The 22,430-nt window shown below is 45.2% G+C and overlaps 1 protein-coding gene across 2 annotated transcripts in view; it reads right to left on the reverse strand.

Moving 5' to 3' along the window:
- The window catches only part of ZBTB11 (zinc finger and BTB domain containing 11), a 52,299-nt gene that overhangs the window by 28,863 nt on the left and 1,006 nt on the right, over positions 1 to 22,430 (reverse strand). The window contains exons 1-5 of one of the 2 annotated variants that reach the window (XM_069757733.1): positions 22,409 to 22,430; positions 21,823 to 22,055; positions 21,095 to 21,326; positions 11,063 to 12,210; positions 7,521 to 7,694 (exon numbers count right to left, since the gene is read on the reverse strand). The exon at positions 22,409 to 22,430 is cut by the window's right edge and continues 70 nt beyond it. In XM_069757733.1, coding sequence (XP_069613834.1) covers positions 7,521 to 7,694; positions 11,063 to 12,210; positions 21,095 to 21,326; positions 21,823 to 21,960 — 1,692 coding nt within the window. In that variant the 5' untranslated portion in view covers positions 21,961 to 22,055; positions 22,409 to 22,430. The remainder of the gene's footprint in view (positions 1 to 7,520; positions 7,695 to 11,062; positions 12,211 to 21,094; positions 21,327 to 21,822; positions 22,056 to 22,408) is intronic. The other variant, XM_069757732.1, reaches the window with a different exon arrangement.

Raw genomic sequence — 22,430 nt, forward strand, 5'->3', positions numbered from 1 at the left:
ACCTTGTTGAATACCCTGGGCGCCGTTGCAAGACCGAAGGGTAAGGCCGTGAACTGGAAGTGGTCCTCCAGAACGGCAAAGCGGAGGAACCTTTGATGAGGTGGGAAAATCGGGATGTGAAGATAGGCATCCTTGATGTCTATCGAGGCCAAGAATTCCCCTCTTTCCATCGAAGAGATGACCGATCTGAGGGATTCCATCCTGAAGTGCCGGACTCTTACGCACTTGTTCAGGAGTTTGAGATCCAAAATGGGTCGCACCTTTCCGTCCTTCTTTGGCACGACGAAGAGGTTTGAGTAGAAACCTTTGAACCTCTCGTGTTCCGGGACCAGAACAATGACCCCGCTCTGGCGGAGAGCGTGAATGGCGCAAAGAAGGGCGCGAGACTGAGCTCCCGAACTGGGGAGACGAGAGGGGAAATACCGAGTTGGAGGAGGAGAGGAGAACTCTATTTTGTAGCCCGACGATACCAGATCCCTGACCCATTCGTCGTGAACGACGGAGAGCCAGGCTTGCTGAAAAAGGAGTAGACGTCCGCCTACTCTGGTGGTATCGACTGGCGCCGTTCCCGAGTCATTGAGACGGGAATCTGGGAGGTCTGGAACCTCGGGTTCTGGGCTGCCTAGGTTTTCCGCGCCAGGAAGGGTTCGGCCTGAAGGAGGGACGAGAGTCTCTGTGCGAGCGGATCGGTCCGATCTGGGAAGACCGGAAGGATTGGACCAGGCTGGGCTGGTACGAAAGGGCCAAAAACGAAAGTAAGGCTGGCGCTGGAAAGCCGCCTTGGGCCTCTGTTGGGGAAGGAACTTGCTCTTTCCCCCCCGTGGCGTCGGAAATAAGCTGGTCAAGCTTTTCGCCGAAAAGGCGCCCGCTTTGAAAAGGGAGAGAGATCAGGGATTTTTTTAGAAGAGGAGTCTGCGCGCCACTCTCTGAGCCAAAGAGCCCTTCTAATAGCGATGGCGTTAGAAGCCGCCGATGCTGCGCAATTCGCTGCGTCGAGAGATGCGTACATTACATAATCGCTAGCCATGGCTAACTGCTTAGCCAGGTCCGCCATCTCAGACGGGAGGACCTGTTCCTGAATGGATTTCGCTAGAGCGTCCGCCCAGGAAACTATTGCCTTGGTCACCCAAGCCGCAGCGAAGGAGGGGGACAGGGAAGAGCCTGAGGCCTCGTACACTGAGCAAGCTAGAGAGTCTAGCTGGCGTTCAGTGGGACTCTTAATTGAAGCGCCGTCCGGGACTGAAAGAAGCGTTTTAGAGGCCAGGCGCGAGACCGGAGGATCTACTATAGGGGGATCCGTCCAGTCTTTCATGAGATCTGCTGAGAAGGGATACTTCGATACCAGATCCTTCTTACCCGAGAAACGCTTATCTGGACGCTCCCTGTGTCGCTTGACTATATCTAGAAAAGCTGGGTGAGAGGCAAAAGATTTGTGGGAACGCTTGGTTCTGGTAAAAGAGACCGCGTGTTCCGGAGCGGAATTAGAATCATCATCCACCTTAAGCGCATGATTGACTGCTACAATGAGGGAGTCAACCGTAGCTCTGAACTCCGGAGCCTCCGGGTCCAATGATACCTCGGACTCATGCTCAGAGTCGTGAACGCTGCGAGCCCCCAAAGAGGGTGAGCGAGAGGTGGAGCTGCCAGAGTCTGAGTGGCGAGGTGAACGCTCAGGAGAAGTAGTACGGATCCGTTTTCTGGATGACCGTGCCTCTAAGTGGAGAGCGGCCCCTGCTGGCCGACGATTCCCCTGCTATGGAGGGATCTCCTAACACCTGTAACGGATTGCCCCGTTCCCCGGGAGGATTTTGAATGGATTTGATGGCGTTGGCTAAAAAATCCACGGACTGTGAAAGTGAGGCGACCCACGGGGGGGGGGGGGGGGGGGGGGACTAGGTACACCAGAGTCGGTAGCGGTGGAGGGCTCCTGGGCACATGGAGCATCGCAGGCAGAGCAGAGGGGAGAACTTTGCGGCCTAGGGAGCGGGGCCTGGCAGGTGGTACACGCAGAAAAAAAGGTCGTATGCACCTTAGAGGATTTTTTGGACCTTGACTGGGACATGATTCTAATGCAAGAAAATTAGATCACAGGGTCTATAAATGAGGGGAAGCCGAGGGCAACGCTGCAGAGGAGAGCTGACGAAGTCTCCTTACCCTGGTCCTGTGTCCCGTTCCAGAGAGGGCAAGTGTTGCCAGAGAAGAAAACCGGCTGCACGTGGGGTTCCCCTGGGCGCTGTGACAGCTAGACGCTCTGTAGAGGCTGAGCTGCGGCGTGCAGTTTGGGATCAAGATGGCCGCCGAGATCAGGAGAGAGATCTCGGCGGCTGCGAGAAGCGCCAGGACCGGGGGGTGGAGCCGCCGATGACGCGCGGTGGGGGGCGGAGCCTATCGCAGCGTCCAGCGACTAGGCCGAAGCCGGGGGCTAAATTTGCGGCTTCGGCCCGGCGCGCGGCGCAAAATGCCAAAAAACTGTGGGAATGCTCCAGGCCACTATGGGCGCTGCCCAGGAGGAGCCCTCCGGACCACAAGACCGGCGATCCCCCCCGAGACACTTACCAGAGGTGCCATGAGGAGGTGAGAGGTGCCTTAGGATGGCATGGGACGGTGCAGGGGTTGGGAAGCCTCTATCCACCAGCCCCAAACAGGGGGGTGGAGAGGAACCGTCCACCACCTGGATCACGAAGAACATTGGTGATGCAGTGTGGTCTGCACGGACGCCACAGAAATAGTGCCTCTGTACAGCCGAGGGCAAAACCTGGTGGCCAGGGCAGATGTCCGGCAATAAAAAGCCTGGCTGCAGAGGAGGATACTGGAGGAAAACCCAGTGCTCGTCTGTATCAAGTGGGGAGATCGGCGCCCTTTTAGGGAAAAAACCGTCGCCCAAAAAAGGGTCAGCTCAGGCAGTGGCTCCCTCGTCGCAGGAGAGGATACGGTGAGGTGAAACTCCCGTGCTCGCCTGTTGCTGTTTCGGGGGAGATCGGACCTTGAAAGAATCCGTCGCCCCCTTCGTCCGGATAGGAAAGTGAAAAAAAAAAATCGTGATGAAAAAACAGTGTGCCTCCTACGGACACGAAGCTTGAACTGGGTCTCTGGAAGCCAGCATGAGGGTGTATACTGCAGGGGAGGAGCTAACCTTTTTTTGTCTTAGCTTAGTGTCAGCCTCCTAGTGACAGCAGCATAACCCATGGTCCTGTGTCCCCCAATGAGGCGAAGGAGAAATATGTAAAAAAAACAAAAAACAGACAAACATTAATTACTTTTATTACTGCTGCACCCATAAAACAAACAAACAAAAACAACACATGTCCAATATATTAACATTTGTCACATAATGGAGAACAATTTTTTTAAATGTATTTTAGTAACCCTTTCATGGTCTGAAAAAAAGAATTAAAAAAATGGGAAAGAGACCTTTATTTCCTTTATTTTTCTACAGATATCAGCAAAAAAATAAATAAAAATAAATTAATAAGCACCGTGCATCACAAAGAAAACCTCATAAAATTACTTGAATAGCCAAATAATTAACTGATTTTTGCCAAGCACAGAATGCAAAATACCTACCATACTCTTTAATGGTACATCACCCAACTTTCCACATGGACTCTTACCTCTGCTCCTAGTATACACATGGTATGTCTTTCAACTAACCCCAGCTTTACCCCAGTGTTATTTATGACGTTCTTTACTTTGGCTTGATTATATGTATCTGGTCCACTCTTAATTCTCTGACCAAGATGAGCACAGACCACTCCTCTCTGCTTCACACCTGAATGCACTTAGTAACACATATATTGGATAGCACAAGTCTGCCAAGACTTTCGTCTGCAGTGTGTATCCTATAAGTGTGAAGATCAGAATTAATTCCAGAATTGAACTGAAGGTAACTGGATACAGTCACTGTAAACAATGTTTGTGTTTGCGTTCACTTTCACCCCCATAATCCTTCACTTTCTAATAACCCCCCTAATCCCAACTCCTAGTAAGGAACTGTTCATCTCCTCTTCAACCCTCCCCATCCATCTCACTTCCTCCTCAGAACTGTTCCTCAACATACAATCCTCTCTCCAAGCACAGACAGCCCCCTCCTGCTCCCACCTGCTAACACTTTCGCTGCTCCTTCTCACTGCTGGTGAGATCTCTCAAAATCCTGGTCCTCCTCACCACATTCCCACAGTCATTTCTACCTCCCATCCTCGCTCTATCACAAATTTCCGTAACCTCTCTAACCTTATACCCATTCGACCAGCCCCCGCTTCCCCAGTCCCACTAACGGGAGCTCTGTGGAACGCTCGCTCTGTCTGCAACAAGATTTCCTACGTCCATGATCTTTTTGTTACTACCTAAACTTTCCTTCCTCGCCATAACCGTAACCTGGCTCACCCCTTCTCACACCGCCTCCCCTGCTGCACTTTCGTATGGTGGATTCCACCTTTCCCACAAACCCTGCCCCAGCAGCAAGCATGGTGGAGTTGGTTTTCTTCTGTCACATAACTGATCCTTCACCCCACTTCCTCCTTCGGCCTCACTCAATGGTCATCTGCAGCCACCCACAAAAATGGCCACACACTGAACCTCATCTTCACCCGCCTCTACTCCCTGTCTAACCTCTCTAACTCACATGTTCCTCTTTCTGATCACAACCTACTCACATTCTCTTTCCTCTCCACTCTTTGTCTACAATCCCCAACCCCAAACTTGCACACCCTCGCAGAAATCTTAAAAACCTTGATCTACACTCACTCTCTGAATCCCTCCTCCCTCTTACAGACATAAGTTCCCTACATAATGCAGATGATGCTGCCGCTCTATATAACACCACAATAGCTGTAGCTTTGGAATCCGTTACGCCTCTCACACATACCAAAGCTCGCAAAATCAACAGACAGCCCTGGCACACCAGCCTGAACAAAGAACTGAGGCGAGCTTCCAGGGCTGCTGAGCGCAGATGGAAAAGATCCCACTCCAACGAGCACTTCATCGCATTCAAACAATCCATCACTATTTTCAAGGCCACACTCACTGCAGCACATCAAACCTACTTCTCATATTCCCCCTATCTCACAACCCTAAACAGTTATTCAAAACCTTCAACTCTCTCCTCCGTCCCCAGCACCTCCTTCCTCCCCACTCATCTCAGCTGAAGACTTTGCCTCATTTTTCAAGCAGAAGATTGAGAACATCAGAGACAGTTTTGGTCAACAACCCCCAGAGCCCTTCCTCCTAACTGCCCAACCCTCCACCTCAAAAACCAACTTCTCCACCATTACAGAAGATCGACTCTCCACTTTACTCTCAAGATCGCATCTCACCACCTGTGCACTTGACCCGATCCCATCCCACTTCATCCCAAACCTCACCACAGTCTTCATCCCAACTCTAACCCATCTCTTCAACCTATCCTTAACAACTGGTGCTTTCCCCTCAAGCTTTAAACATGCCTCAATCACACCTATCCTCAAAAAGTCCTCTCTTGACCACCCTCTGTATCTAGCTATCGCCATATATATCTTCTCCCCTATGCCTCAAAACTACTGGAACAACAGTCCATTTTTAACTGTCCTCCCATGTCTCTTCCTGCTCCCTCTTCGACCGCTTACAATCTGGCTTCCGGTCACACCACTCCACTGAAACTGCCCTAACTAAGGTCACCAATGACCTATTAACCACGAAGAGCAAGCAACACTTTTCTGTCCTCCTCCTCCTCCTGGACCTGTCCTCTGCCTTTGACACAGCGGACCATTCCCTATTATTACAGACCCTCTCATCCCTTGGCATCACAGACTTGGCCCTATCCTGGATCTTGTCATACCTAACAGACCAGACATTCGGCGTCTGCCATTCACACACCACCTCCTCACCTTGCCCCCCCATCTGTCGGAGTCCCGCAAGGTTCAGGCCTAGGGCCCCTGCTGTTCTCCATTTACACCTTTGGCATGGGACAGCTCATGGAATCTCACGGCTTTCAATATCACCTCTATTTCATCCTCCTTCTCCGCTAGATTTCTCAAACTTAACATGGACAAAACAGAATTCATAATTTTCCCCATCTCACGTTTTTACATACTGACCGATACGCTGCGCGTATTAAAAAAAAAATTAAAAAAATAATTGCAGTATGAACTACTTTGATCTTTATCTTGAATCAGACTATCATACATCAATGGGTACGCAAAAAAACAGATCACATGTGGGTTATCGGTATGTCGTGATTTTGACATACAATGAAATAAAATAGGAAACTTTATTATTTACTAGATGGTGGCTCGATTCTAATGCATTGGGTATTCTAGAATATGCATGTCCACGTAGTATATTGCCCAGCCACGTCGTATATTGCCCAGCGACGTAGTATACAGCACAGAGCCACGTAGTATACAGCACAGAACCACGTAGTATACAGCACAGAACCACGTAGTATATTGCCCAGTCACGTAGTATACAGCACAGACACGTAATATATTGCCCAGTCACGTAGTATACAGCACAGACACGTAATATATTGCCCAGTCACGTAGTATACAGCACAGACACGTAATATATTGCCCAGTCACGTAGTATACAGCAGACACGTAATATATTGCCCAGTCACGTAGTATACAGCACAGACACGTAATATATTGCCCAGTCACGTAGTATACAGCACAGACACGTAATATATTGCCCAGTCACGTAGTATACAGCACAGACATGTAGTATATTGCCCAGCCACGTATGTAACAGGTTAAAAAATAAAAAAAAACATATACTCACCATCCGAAGAGCCCGTTGTAGTTCTGGCACTTGTGTGCGGAGCACCCAGCAGCTTCCGGTCCCAGGATTGGTATGAGCGCAGGACCTGTGATGACGTCGCGGTCACATGACCGTGACGTGATGGAAGGTCCTTCTCCCATAGCATCTTTGGAAGCGGAACCTGCTGCTTGCAGTGCCGAGGAGAGGACTCGACGGCGGAGGGGGGAGTATAACATTATATTTTTTTTATTATTATTATTTTTAACATTAGATCGTTTTACTATTGATGCTGCATAGGCAGCATTAATAGAAAAGAGTTGGTCACACAGGGTTAATAGCTGCGTAACCGGAGTGCGTTACACCGCGGTCCGGTAACGCTGGCATTAACCCTGTGTGAGGGCTGACTGGAGGGGAATACGGAGCGGGCACAGACTGACTGCGGGGAGGAAAGAGCGGCCATATTGCCGCCGGACTGCGGGCGTCGCTGATTGGTCGTGGCAATGGTCGTGGGCGTTTTGCCACGACCAATCAGCGACTTGGATTCCATGACAGACAGAGGCCGCGACCAATGAATATCTGTGACAGAAAGACAGACAGAGACAGAAGTGACCCTTAGACAATTATATAGTAGATTAAATTGTGCATATAAAAATGGATGCCATACAAATGGACAAAACGGACATATGTATGGCACATATATAACAAGTCATGTTTTTTCTTGACGATTTTGCTCGTGAACCTACCCTAACTCCAATAATATGTAACATAACCCTCATTATGTAACTTACCGGGCATTTGAATTTTTTGATGTGATCATGACTCATACTGTGCATGATCATGGCATACTTGCGCTGAAATATCATTCCACATTCCTTACATGTGTGATGCTCTTCTACATCTGGGGCGTCTTTCTTCGGTGGCAGCATTATTTTTTTACCCCTCTGCACCAATTTCCTAGCAGCCTTTAAAAGAAGAAAAATACATAACCTTTGAGCCCACATTCTTTGGCAATAAAATCTTCACTGGATTACGGGAACAGGGACATTGTCATTTTTACCTGTATTAAACATAACTATTAAACTACAGTGACATGTAAAAGTTTGGACACGCCAGAAGAAAATTACTGTTATTGTGAACAGTTAAGAAAGTTGAAGATTAAATGATCTCTAAAAGGCCTAATGTTATAGATGACACATTTCCTTGGTATTTTAGGCAAAAAAATATAAAATTTTCACTTAAATTTTTAAAAAATTTCAAAAAGGAAAATGGGCCTATGCAAACGTTGGGCACACTGCATGGTTAGTACCTAGTTCCACCCCCTTTGCAAGTCTCACAGCTTGTAAACACTTTTTGTAGCCAGACAAGAGTTTTTCAATTCTTGTTTGTGGGATTTTCATCCATTCTTCCTAGGAACATTCTTCCAGTTCTGTGAGATTCCTGGGTCGTCTTCTCTGCTATTTTGTGGTCTAGCCACAGATTTTCAATGATCTTCAGATCAGGGGACTGCGAGGGCCACTGTAAAACCTTCAGCTTGAGCCTTTTGAGGTAGTCACTTGTGAATTTTGACGTGTGTTTAGGACCATTATCCATTTGTAGGAGCCATCCTCTTTTCAACTTCAGCTTTTTACAGATGGTGTTATGTTTGCATCTACAATTTGTTGAAACTTCATTTAAAGCCATTCTTCCCTCTACCCACGAAATGTTCCCCGTGCCATGAACTGCAACACTACCCCAAAGCACGACTGATCCACCCCCATGGTTAATGGTTGTCGAGATGTTCTTTTCCTGAAATTCTGTGCCCTTTTTCTCCACACATACCTTTGATCATTGTGCCACACATACCTTTGATCATTGTGTCCAAAGAGTTCTATTTAACCTCATCAGTCCATAGAACTTGTTTCCATTATGCATCAGGCTTGTTCAAATTTTCTTTTGCATACTTCTGATGATTAATTTCATAGGGAGAACACAGAAGAGGTTTTATCTGATGACTTCCATGAAGGCCATATTTGCACTAGAGTCTCTGAACAATAGAACAATGTACCACGACTTCACAGTCTGCTAAATCTTTCTGAAGGTCTTTTGCAGTCAAGCAGGGGTTCTGAATTGCCTCTAGCAATTTTTAAGAGCAGCTCTCATTGAAAATTTGCTTCCAGACATTACCTTGACCTCCACAGTTCCTGTTATCTACCATTTGTTAATTACATTTTGAACTGAGGAAAGAAAGGGCAACTTGAAAACGCTTTTCTATATTCTTGTGGACTTTTCCTGCTTTGTGGGCCTCCATCATTATTACTTTCAGACTGCCAGGAAGCTGTTTGAAGAAACCACTGTTGCTATTTTTTGGCACAAGGTTAGAGTAGGCTGAGATTTTATAAAGCTGGGAAATTTTCATCATGTGGTGTTTCCTAACGATGACAGTGAACAAGCCATAACTAACAGGCTAATTAAGGTCTGAAACCTTGGACCAGTCACAAAGGGTGCCAAGAAACTTTTGCATTCGCCAATTTTCCTTTTATAATTTTTTAAAATGTAAAAAATGACAATACACTGTATATACTCGAGTATAAGCCGACCCGAGTATAAGCAGAGACCCCTAATTTTGCCACAAGAAACTAGGAAAACTTAATGACTCGAGTATAAGCCTAGGTTGGGATATGCAGCAGCTACTGGTAAATTTCAAAAATAAAAATAGATACCAATAAAAGTAAAAATTGAGACATCAGTAGGTTACCGTAAGTGTTTTTGAATATCCATATTGAATCAGGAGCCCCATATAATGATCCATACAGTTTATGATGGGCCCCATAAGATGCTTCATACAAAATACGCCTCATGTAATGCTCCATAAAGTTTATGATGGGCCCCATATAATGCTGCATAAAGGTTGATTATGGCCCCATAAGATGCTCCATAGAAACATTTGCCCCATATAATGCTGCATAAAGGATGATTATGGCCCCATTAGATGCTCCATAGAAACATTTGCCCCATATGCTGCTGCTGCGATTAAAAAAAAAAAAAAAAAAAAAAAGAAAAGAAGAATGACTTGCTCACCTATTGTCCTGAGCAGGCGGGGACACCGGCACTTACGATATTCACCTGTCTCCGTTCCACCGCCGCGCTGTCTTCCGTCTCTGCAGTGACTGTTCAGGCAGAGGGCGGCGCGCACACTAAACACGTCATCGCGCCTTCTGACCTGAACGTCACAGCCAGAGGACGCGGAAGCTACAGAGGCGCGCGATGGTGGAACGGAGACAGGTGAATATCGCATGGCTCACCTCCCCCGGTATGCTCACCCTACCGATGCAGTCCCCGCTTCTCCGATGCGAGGGCGCCGGCAGCTTGTTCCGGTGTTCAGCGGTCACTGGTACCGCTCATTAAAGTAATGAATATGCGCTCCACGCCTATGGGAGTGGAGTTGCACCCATATTCATTACTTTAATGAGCGGTACCACGTGACCGCTGAACACAGGAAGAGCTGTGAGCGCCAGAGAAGCAGGGACATGCTGAGACGCGCCGGGGCAGGCGAGTATGAAGGACAGTGCCGCTCCCCCTCCCCCGCCGACAATGACTCAAGTATAATCCAAGAGGGGTATTTTCAGCCTAAAAAAAAAAAAAAAAATGGGCAGAAAATCTCGGCTTATAATGGAGTATATACGGTATATATATTCCTTAAAATACAAAGGAAATGTGTCATCTATAACTTCAGACCTTTTAGAGATCATTTCATCTTCACTGGCTTAACTGGGGACATTAGTAATTTTGACTTTTACATGCTACTGTATGCTCGTGCAGAATTGCAAGTACAAGTGTCCCCAGTATTTCTGGCTTGGTGTCTCCCATCTGCTCTATAAGCCCAAATTCTGGAAAGGGAAGTTTTTACAATACAACTACATGGTAGGTGCAGGAGAGATTAAGAATGCAATGTAATAGAGTGGCTGATATCAAAGGTTGGACGTTCTGACAAGCTCCTAAGGAAGGCACGACACCCACACTAGAGTTTATTTGCAGATCTTATATTGAACTCCTGCCTATATAGGCAGATATTAAATGTTTTTGTAATAACGCAATATAAAAAAAAAAAAAAAAAAAACAGATGTAAAAATTTAAAAAAAAAAAGAAAGTGTTGCACAACTTTTTAGTGCCAATAGCAGGATGCAATTTCCAAACATTCATATAACGACAAATTGCACAGAGCAGTATATAAAATATATCTACTTACATCAAACCAAGAAGTGCTCACAATATGATCAACGTATTCTACACAGACACTGGAAATGCAATTAACTAGTTTAAAAAAAAAAAAAGCGCTTAATCAAATCTGTACCTGTTGAACAGCAGACTTGGGGATGGACTTTCTATTACAGTTCTTCTTGTCTTTGCCTCTGTGTAGTTGTACGTATTCACCTTCTCCAACAGAGCGTTCTCGTAACTTGCTTTTATATGGATCCATTTCGGAAGATCCTGGACTTTCAGGGGCGGTGGTATCCGTACCAGAAGACTGACTATCCACTTTGGAAGAGCAAGGTCTGTCAACAGCAGCTCCTTCACTAGATGCTTCGTCGGCATCATCCGGGATGGTTGGGGCGCTTTCTATGTCAGCGGGAGAATCTATAGACTTGGACGTCTTACCACGCTTTCTCTTTAAGCTCTCGATAGCCTTTGATTCGAGTTCTTTCTCCTCATTAACATCTACATCCATACAAGGCGATCCTTGGGCATCGAGAGGATGTGTTACTTCAGAGTGCTGGGTATTTCTAGCTAGATCTACCTGCTCTTCTACAGCACCCTGGCTGGGCATCTCCTGTGCTTCAGATCCTTGCACGTTGGTGAAAGATGGCTGGCTTTCCAAGGACTCAGAACTAACTTGCATTTCAGACATAATATCCTGAACATTTTCTATGGTTTGCTGAGGTGCAAGTGATATCACATCAATAATTGTAGGAAGAAGGACGTCCGGCTGCACATCCGAAGCAGAATTTGAGATGTAAATTGCTGTTGTGCCGTCAATAGAGCCGACCTGGGTGTCAACGGAATCAACCGGTATATCGGCGCCATTTGTCAGTTCTACGGCGTCTACAGATAGAGTTGTTGAAATGGAATTTGGCTGTGAAGCTGCACTTGCTATTATATCCTGCGTACCCGGACACTTCACGTTCCACACGGTCAATATCTGTTGCCCACTTTCCACCTCTTTCATTATAGATAATTTTGGCGTGCTTACATTCCCTGCCTCTCCCACTTTGATGACCTCCACGTTCGTATCTAAAGCTACAGTGTGAACACCTCCTTTCTGATACAAGGTGAGCTGCTTTTCTTCCATCTGTTTATGCACAGATTCACATATTTCTAACACTTCGTGCATGTAGAGATGGCGAGCGAGCATTACCAACTCAGCCATGCTGCAGAAATCAAAGCACAATTCAGAGGTGTAAGCAAATTCTAGCAGTGGCAGGAAGCTGGCCTTGAAAAATCCTAGAAATTAAGCAAATGAAAAAAACAAACAAAACCATCATGAGGTCACAGTGATATGGCGCTATAAAAATGTATAATAATAATAAATAATATGTTAAGTATGGTGCATGGCTGGTGCGGGTGTAAGGAAAGGGCTCAGGAGCTGAACCTGCTCCAAGGACGATGAGTGCAAGCTGTGCTGTACAGCCAGCATCTGCCACTAACAGCAGCAACTGAAGCTTGCACTGATCACTGCTGTTAAGCCGCTTAAATGTCACTACCAATATCTGACAGCGGCATTCACGTCATGCAATCAGGGTAATGCGGCAATTTGGATGCCCATTGGCCCCACAGGCCATGCTCATGGGATGCCGATAGGTTGCTATGTTAGACGGGGGCCTGCAAAATTTATTTATAAAAAATGCCCTGCACACTAAGAATACAAAATTCATGTCATCCGTGTGACACGCATCGGCAACGGGGAGGAAGCGCTCTCATCATCCTCCCCTGTTCTGCCGGTGATCAGCGCGAGCAGAGGAGAATGATGAGAGTTATAATAATTTTATTTATATATAGCGCCAACATATTCCGCAGCGCTTTACAAATTATAGAGAGGACTTGTACAGACAATAGACATTACAGCATAACAGAAATCACAGTTCAAAACAGATACCAGGAGGAATGAGGGCCCTGCTCGCAAGCTTACAAACTATGGGGAAAAGGCGAGACACGAGAGGTGGATGGTAACAATTGCTTTAGTTATTCGGACCAGCTATAGTGTAAGGCTCGGGTGTTCATGTAAAGCTGCATGAACCAGTTACCTGCCTAAGTATGTAGCAGTACAGACACAGAGGGCTAATACTGCATAAAGTGTATGAGAACATGATGCGAGGAACCTTTTTTTTTTTTTTTTTTTTATTATAAATAGGCCACACAGGGATCGTTAGGTTAATGCATTGAGGCGGTAGGCCAGTCTGAACAAATGAGTTTTTAGGGCACGCTTAAAACTGTGGGGATTGGGGATTAATCGTATTAACCTAGGTAGTGCATTCCAAAGAATCGGCGCAGCACGTGTAAAGTCTTGGAGACGGGAGTGGGAGGTTCTGATTATTGAGGATGCTAACCTGAGGTCATTAGCGGAGCGGAGGGCACGGGTAGGGTGGTAGACTGATACCAGGGAGGAGATGTAGGGTGGTGCTGAGCCATGGAGTGCTTTGTGGATGAGGGTAGTAGTTTTGTACTGGATTCTGGAGTGGATGGGTAGCCAGTGTAATGACTGGCACAGGGTAGAGGCATCGGTGTAACGGTTGGTGAGGAATATGATCCTGGCTGCAGCATTCAGGACAGATTGGAGCGGGGAGAGTTTTGCAAGAGGGAGACCGATTAGTAGAGAGTTACAATAGTCCAGACGAGAATGAATAAGTGAAACAGTCAGAGTTTTTGCAGAGTCGAAAGTAAGAAAAGGGCGAATTCTAGAAATGTTTTTGAGATGCAGGTAAGAAGAGCGAGCCAGTGATCGGATGTAGGGGGTGAATGAAAGGTCAGAATCAAGGATGACCCCAAGGCAGCGGGCATGTTGCTTTGGAGTAATGGTGGAACCGCACACGGAGATGGCAATGTCAGGCAAAGGTAGGTTAGTAGAGGGAGAGAACACGAGGAGTTCAGTTTTTGACAGGTTTAGTTTCAGATAGAGGGAGGACATGATGTTAGAGACAGGGAGTTATATTAAAATAAGAACAATGACAGCAGGTGGGGGCTTTTGGGGCGCTTACTCATCATCCGACACTTGTTGCCGCTAATAACAGTGACAGCAGGAGCAGAGGATAGGGGAATTCATCCCACACCTCCTGCGATATAACAAAATAAAATGAATGAAAAACCCGCCGTGGGTTCCCCCCCATTTTCTTCAACCAACCAGGCAAAACTCACAGCTGGGGGCAACCCTCAGCTGTCAGCAAGGTTGGTTATCAAGAATAGAGGTGTCCCCACGCTGTTTTGTTAATTTAACCCCTTTACCCCCAAGGGTGGTTTGCATGTTAATGACCGAGCCAATTTTTACAATTCTGACCACTGTCCCTTTATGAGGTTATAACTCTGGAACGCCTCAACAGATCCCAGTGATTCTGACATTCTTTTCTCGAGACGTATTGTACTTCATGATGGTGGTAAAAATTTCTTTGATATTACCTACTTTTATTTGTGAAAAAAATGGAAATTTGGTGAAAATTTTGAAAATTTCCCAATTTTTCAAATTTGAATTTTTCTGCCCTTAAATCACAGAGATATGTCACACAAAATACTTAATAAGTAACATTTCCCACATGTCTACTTTACATCAGCACAATTTTGGAAACAATTATTTTTTGGTAGGGAGTTATAAGGGTTAAAATTTGACCAGCAATTTCTCATTTTTACAACACTATTTTTTTTTTTTAGGGACCACATCACATTTGAAGTCATTTTGAGGGGTCTATATGATAGAAAATACCCAAGTGTAACCTAATAACTAGAGCGGGGGCACCACATAGGAAACGGGGATCCAACCTGGTCTATGCTATACTAAGCCATGAAAAAACAACACAAGAAATAGACCATAAAAGGGGATCACCCAAGGCAATGGATTAAATATGAAAATTACAAATTTTATTAGAATAACACTCATGGACATAGGAAACAACCACATGGAGCACACAATTAAAAGCATTTAAAATTGGTCACACATAGGACCTAGAAACATGAACAAATGGCCCATAATAGAACCCTCCTCCTAGATGTGATCCCTCCCGAAACGCACTGTAATGGCTAATAATAATATATAGTACAGTGTAAGATGTCTGCATGAACAGCACAATTGGAATATAGGGTAAAGCAACACAACCTAAGGAGTATAGTTGTGCCCATGATATATAATGCACCAGTCTGTGAATACCTCACACCAGCAGGATTACCTATGTAACACAAATAAGCAGATATGCAAAAAAAAAAAAAAACCCTTTTTGCAATAACGTAAGACATAGACAAAAGCTTAATAAAGCATACACAGTGAATCAGATTGACCCCAAACCACACATATGGCATGTAGGTCTACTCCATTAAGGTATAGAGTTGTATATAATGCAGAGTTAGTTGTGTAGCGCTTCCACTGGTCTAGTCTAACGTGGTATATAACCTGTGCCATTAAATTGCAAAAGCTCCCATAGTAAGGGAAATAAAAGATCTGCTGAGGAGTGAGGACTCCGATCACCAATAACAAAAAACCAGTATGCAAACCCAGGAGCTGTTCAAGCTCTGTACATAGCCAAGGGGGGTATCAACAGGAGGAGCAGAGACCCTACGCGTGTCGGGTGTGGCGACACGCGTAGGGTCTCTGCTCCTCCTGTTGATACCCCCCTTGGCTATGTACAGAGCTTGAACAGCTCCTGGGTTTGCATACTGGTTTTTTGTTATTGGTGATCGGAGTCCTCACTCCTCAGCAGATCTTTTATTTCCCTTACTATGGGAGCTTTTGCAATTTAATGGCACAGGTTATATACCACGTTAGACTAGACCAGTGGAAGCGCTACACAACTAACTCTGCATTATATACAACTCTATACCTTAATGGAGTAGACCTACATGCCATATGTGTGGTTTGGGGTCAATCTGATTCACTGTGTATGCTTTATTAAGCTTTTGTCTATGTCTTACGTTATTGCAAAAAGGGTTTTGTTTTTTTTTGTTTTTTTTTTTGCATATCTGCTTATTTGTGTTACATAGGTAATCCTGCTGGTGTGAGGTATTCACAGACTGGTGCATTATATATCATGGTCACAACTATACTCCTTAGGTTGTGTTGCTTTACCCTATATTCCAATAGTGCTGTTCATGCAGACATCTTTCACTGTACTATATATTATTATTAGCCATTACAGTGCGTTTGGGGAGGGATCGCATCTAGGAGGAGGGTTCTATTATGGGCCATTTGTTCATGTTTCTAGGTCCTATGTGTGACCAATTTTAAATGCTTTTAATTGTGTGCTCCATGTGGTTGTTTCCTATGTCCATGAGTGTTATTCTAATAAAATTTGTAATTTTCATATTTAATCCATTGCCTTGGGTGATCCCCTTTTATGGTCTAAAATACCCAAGTGTGACACCATTCTAAAAACTGCACCCCTCAAGGTGCTCAAAACCACATTCAAGAAGTTTATTAACCCTTCAGGTGTTTCACAGGAATTTTTGCAATGTTTTAAAAAAAAAAAAATGAACATTTAATTTTTTTTCATCAAAAATTTACTTCAGCTCCAATTTGTTTTATTTTTCCATGGGCAACAGGAGAAAATGGACCCCAGAAGTTGTTGTACAATTTGTCCTGAGCACCCCAATACCCCATATGTGGGGGTAAACCACTGTTTGGGCTCATGGCAGAGCTCGGAAGGGAAGGAGTGCCATTTGACTTTTCAATGCAAAATTGGCTGGAATTGAGATGGGACGCCATGTTGCTTTTGGAGAGCCCCTGATATGACTAAACATTGAACCCCCCCCCCCCCCCCCCCCAGTGACACCATTTTGGAAAGTAGACCCCCTAATGATCTTATCTAGATGTGTTGTGAGAGCTTTAAACCCCCAAGTGTTTCACTACAGTTTATGACGCAGAGCCGTGAAAATAAAAAAAAAATTATTTTTCCCCCTCACAAAAATTATATTTAAGCCCCCAGTTTTGTATTTTCCCAAGGTTAACAGGAGAAATTGGACCCCAAAAGTTGTTGTCCAATTTGTCCTGAGTACGCTGATACCCCATATGTGGGGGGGAACCACTGTTTGGGCGCATGGGAGGGCTCGGAAGGGAAGGAGTGCCATTTGGAATGCAGGCTTAGATGGAATGGTCTGCAGATGTCACATTGCGTTTGCAGAGCCCCTAATGTACCGAAACAGTAGAAAACCCCCACAAGTGACCCCATATTGGAAACTAGACCCCCCAAGGAACTTATCTAGATGTGTTGTGAGAACTTTGAACCCCAAGTATTTCACTAAAATTTAGAACGCAGAGCCGTGAAAATAAAAAATAATTTTTTTCCTAAAAAATGTTTTTTTAGCCCCCCAAATTTTTATTTTCCCCATGGTTAACAAGAGAATTAGGACCCCAGAAGTTGTTTTCCAATGTGTCCCGAGTACGTTGATACTCCAATATGTTGAGATAAACCTCTGTTTGGGCGCACGGGAGAGCTCGGAAGGGAAGGAGCACTGTTTTACTTTTTCAATGCAGAATTGGCTGGAATTGAGATCGGACGCCATGTCGCGTTTGGAGAGCCCCTGATGTGCCTAAACAGTGGAAACCCCCCAATTCTAACTGAAACCCTAATCCAAGCACACCCCTAACCCTAATCCCAACATTAACCCTAGCCACACCTCTAACCCTGATACACCCCTAATCCCAACCGTAAATGTAATCCAAACTCTAGCCCTAATGGGAAAATGGAAATAAATACATTTTTTTAATTTTTTAACTTCTCCCTAACTAAGGGGGGGATTAAGGGGGGTTTGATTTACTTTTATAGCGGGTTATTTAGCGGATTTTTATGATTGGCAGCTGTCACACACTGAAAGACGCTTTTTATTGCAAAAAATATTTTTTGCTTTACCACATTTTGAAAGCTATAATTTTTCCATATTTGAGTCCACAAAGTCATGTGAGGTCTTGTTTTTTTGCGGGACGAGTTGACGTTTTTATTGGTAACATTTTCGGGCTCGTGACATTTTTTGATCGCTTTTTATTCCGATTTTTGTGAGGCAGAATTACCAAAAACCAGCTATTCACGAATTTCTTTTGGGGGAGGCGTTTATACCGTTCCGCGTTTGGTAAAATTGATAAAGCAGTTTTATTCTTCGGGTCAGTACGATTACAGCGATACCTCATTTATATCATTTTTTTTATTTTTGGCGCTTTTATATGATAAAAACTATTTTATAGGAAAAATAATTATTTTTGCATCGCTTTATTCTGAGGACTATAACTTTTTTATTTTTTCGCTGATGATGCTGCATGACAGCTCATTTTTTGCGGGACAAGATGACGTTTTCAGCGGTACCATGTTTATTTATATCCATCTTTTTGTTCGCGTGCTATTCCACTTTTTGTTCGGCGGTATGATAATAAAGCGTTTTTTGCCTCTTTTTTTACGGGGTTCACTGAAGGGGTAACTAGTGGGACAGTTTTATAGGTCGGGTCGTTACAGACGCGGCAATACTAAATGTGTACTTTTATTGTTTTTTTTTTATTTAGATAAAGGAATGTATTTATTGGAACAAATATATATATATATATATATATATATATATATATATATATATATATATTTTTTTTTTTTTTTAACACATGTAAATATTTTTATTTTTTTTTAAACTTTTTTACTTTGCTGTGCACTGTGTCAGATCAGCAATCTGACGTGCACTCCTGGAGGCTTCCCGGCGCCTGCTCTGAGCAGGCGCTGGTAAGCCACCTCCCTGCTGGACCCGGATGCAGCCCCGCGGCCATTTCGGATCCGGGGCCTGCAGGGAGAAGAAGAATGTAGGAGACCCTCGGAGGAACGCGATCACATTGCGTTCCTCCGAGGGTCTCGGAAGCTCGAAGGGAGCCCCCTCCCTGCGCGATTCTTCCCTATACTGCCGGAACACTGCGATCATGTTTGATCGCAGTGTTCCGGTGGTTAATGTGCCAGGAGCGGTCCGTGACCGCTCCTGGCACATAGTGCCGGATGTCAGCTGCGATAGTCCGCTGACACCTGGCCGCGCTCCCCCCGTGAGCGCAGCTGATCGCGCTGGACGTACAATCCCATCACTGGGAATTAAGTCCCAGGTCACCTTGACGGGATAGTACGTCCAATGGGATTAAGGGGTTAAATAAATTTTAAAGAACGGCGTGGGGTCCCCCCCCCATTTTTGACAACCAGCCTTGCTAAAGTTCACAGCTGGAGGCTGGTATTCTCTGGCTGGTAAGGGGCCAATGATATAGCCCCTTTCCCCCCAGCCTAAAAACAGCAATCCGCAGCTGCCCAGAAAAGGCACATCTATCAGATGTGCCAGTTCTGGCGCTTTGCCCAGCTCTTCCCACTTGCCCTGTAGCGATGGCAAGTGGGGTTCATATTTGTGGGGTTGATGTCACTTTTATATTGTCAGGTGACATTAAGCCCACGGCTTAGTAATGGAGAGGTGTCTATAAGAAGCCTAACCATTATTAATCCTATAGTTATATTGTAAATAAAGACAGAGCCAAAATAAAGTCCTTTAATTGAAAAAGACACAGACTCCTTTAATAATCTCAATTAAACCATACTTAAGACCTCGCCTAATTCCATCGAAGCCCCCGATCTCCTGTAATACAAGAAAAATAAAAAACAACAATATACCATACCTGTCGGTCGTTCTGTCCCACGCCGTAATCCATGTCTGAGGTCTAAATAGTTTTCAATCTGGACGGTGCCAAGATGCGACCGTCCAGGCTGAGAACCACTGGTGACTGAACTGCTGTGAACGCAGCCTCAGTGATGTCATCGAGGTTCCCAGCTAGGCTGAACTGTGGTGACCTCAAGACCGTGGGAAAAAGTCAGTGATGAGGTCACCGCAATTCAGCCCGTCTGGGAACCTCGATGATGTCACTGCTGGTTAATGATGCTGCGCTCGCCACAGCTCATTCACCAGTGGTGCTCAGCCTGAACGGTCGCATCTTGGCAACGTCCAGGTTGAAAACTATTTAGCACCAAGACATGGATTACGGCATGGGACAGAATGACGGACAGGTATAGTATATTGTTGTTTTTTTATTTTACTTATATTACAGGAGATCGAGGGCTTCAATGGAATTAGGCGAGGTCGTAAGTATGGTTTAATTAAGATTAATAAAAGGAGTCTGTCATTTTTTTCAATTAAAGGACTTTATTCTCGCTCTGTCTTTATTGACCATATAACTATAGGATTAGTAATGGAGAGGTGTCTTATAGACACCTCTCCATTACTAAGCCGTGGGTTTGATGTCACCTGACAATATAAGAGTGACCGCAACCTCACAAATATGAACCCCACTTGCCACTGCTACAGGCCCAGTGGGAAGAGCCGGGCAAAGCGCCAGAATTGGCACATCTAAAAGATGTACCTTCTCTGGGCAGCTGTGGGCTGCTGTTTTTAGGCTGGGGGGGGGGAGGGGGTATAGCAATGGCTCCTTACCAGCCTGAAAATATCAGCCTCCAGCTGTGAGCACTAGCAAGGCTGGTTCTCAAAAATGGGGGGAACCCCAAGCTGTTTTTATTTTTTTATTCTTTTTTAAAACATTAAAAATACACTGTGGGGACCCCTCTATTCTTGATAACCAACCTTGCTGAAGCTGACAGCTGAGGGCTGCATTCCCCAGCTGTGAGTTTTGCCTGGTTAGTTAAAGAAAATAGGGGAAACCTACGCCGGGTTTTTCATTCATTTATTTTGTTATATCGGAGGAAGTGTGTGAGGAATACCCCGATCATCCACTCCTGCTGTCAATTATTAGCGGCAGCAAGTGTCGGATAATGGGAGTAAGTTCTGCCAATGGGAGCAAGTTCTGACTTTAATATAACTCATCATTCTCCTATGCTCGCGTCGATCACCGGCAGAGCAGGGGAGAATGATAAGAGCCGTCTTCAGCACCTGCCATCGGGGAACAGCGCTTACTGTAGCGCTTCTTCCCTGGAGGCCATCTGTGTGGTACTGATGCGGCACATGTTTGCCACACATGTGCCGCGAATGTGCCACAAATATTACACACACAGACACGGATATCTCCAGTATCGGAAATACCAGGACGTGTGAAAGAGTGAAAGAGGCCTAACAGAGGAATGGCACAACAAGTATTGCTGCAGACAAGTTTTGCGAAAACTAAATAGAAATTTCACTAATTTACCTGAAAGATCCACAAAGGCTTCATGACTAGAGACAGCTCCTTTTTCAATAAAGAGTTCTCTGAAGTATTCGCTGCTGGCAGCCAGAACTGACTTATGGGCCTTGAATTCCTCTCCTTCTATGAGCAGGGTCACATCACAGAACTGGTTAGCGAGCCTCTGCTGGTTTAACTGATCCAGTACTGCCTGGCCATGCTTAAGAGAAGATTGCTTCACTACGCCTTTACTGTCAACCTGAAGAAATAGTAGAACACATAGGTAAGTCTGCATATTGTTCTTTAAGGGCTAAACCAGCAGAAAAAGGTGAGCAGGGCTGGAGACGTCACGTCAACTGAAATTTGTATATGTGATATCACAGGTGCCCTTATCTACCGATGTGGGAGGGAGCTGGATTACCACTTTAACTTCATGTATGAACTTGGGGATTTCAAAGGACTTTCTTAGGGAGTCTTAGATCTGGCACCCCCATGATCAGCAGACTTACAAGGCTGAAGGGCTGCAGTGAATGTCATGTCCTGGTCTACCAGCCAGACAGAGCTCTGTACACTGTGTAACAGATGTGCCTGGTCCTGCAGCTCATCCTGATAGGTGCAAGTGCTGGGAGTCTGATATTAATCAGTATCAAAGTCCCAAAAACCTCTATAAATTACTTCAAAAATGTAAAAAAAAAAACTAAACAAACATAGCACAGACCACCAAAACTGTACAGCAGAATTAGGAAGGTACGTACAAGAACCAGCTCATGCTTCGCCACTGGCTTCTTTTTTGAAGATTTCGGGTCGGCATTTGCTCCAGATGTGGAGTTGCTGAGTTCGTCATCTGTGTGGCTGCTGTCTAAATGCACTGTGATCCCAAACTCCTCCAGCATTTCAGTGGCATCATTAGAGGGACCTCGCGAGCGGTCAACCTTCTCCTGGCATTTACTGCACTTCTTGATGTAATCTTTCAGTTCTTTCAAAATACCTGTGAGTAAAAAACATAATAACAGGTTCCGATATGTTAATAAAATGCAAAGCCAATTGCAGGAAATCTCCCCATGAGTACGATGTCCTGCCGTCACCATATCAATAGACATCGCACACCACACTTGTCACAGCGAGTACCTAAGAGCAGCGCAGGGAATAAGGGGTGTGTGGGACTCCCTAATCTGCGGATAACGCGTACCCCATAAGCCTCTTCCCTACTGTGTAAGCACAGAGCTTTATATTCAGCCCCCCATTGTTCTTCCCTCACTCGCCTCCCAAGACGTATCCCAAATCGCCCCATCCTCTGGGATTTTGTGCCCAAACATGTCCGATTGTCTCCCAAATACGCACCCGCGATCCGGAATAGCAGCTC

Source organism: Ranitomeya imitator, chromosome 3 (genome assembly GCF_032444005.1).
Source record: "Ranitomeya imitator isolate aRanImi1 chromosome 3, aRanImi1.pri, whole genome shotgun sequence".
Lineage (NCBI taxonomy): Eukaryota > Metazoa > Chordata > Amphibia > Anura > Dendrobatidae > Ranitomeya > Ranitomeya imitator.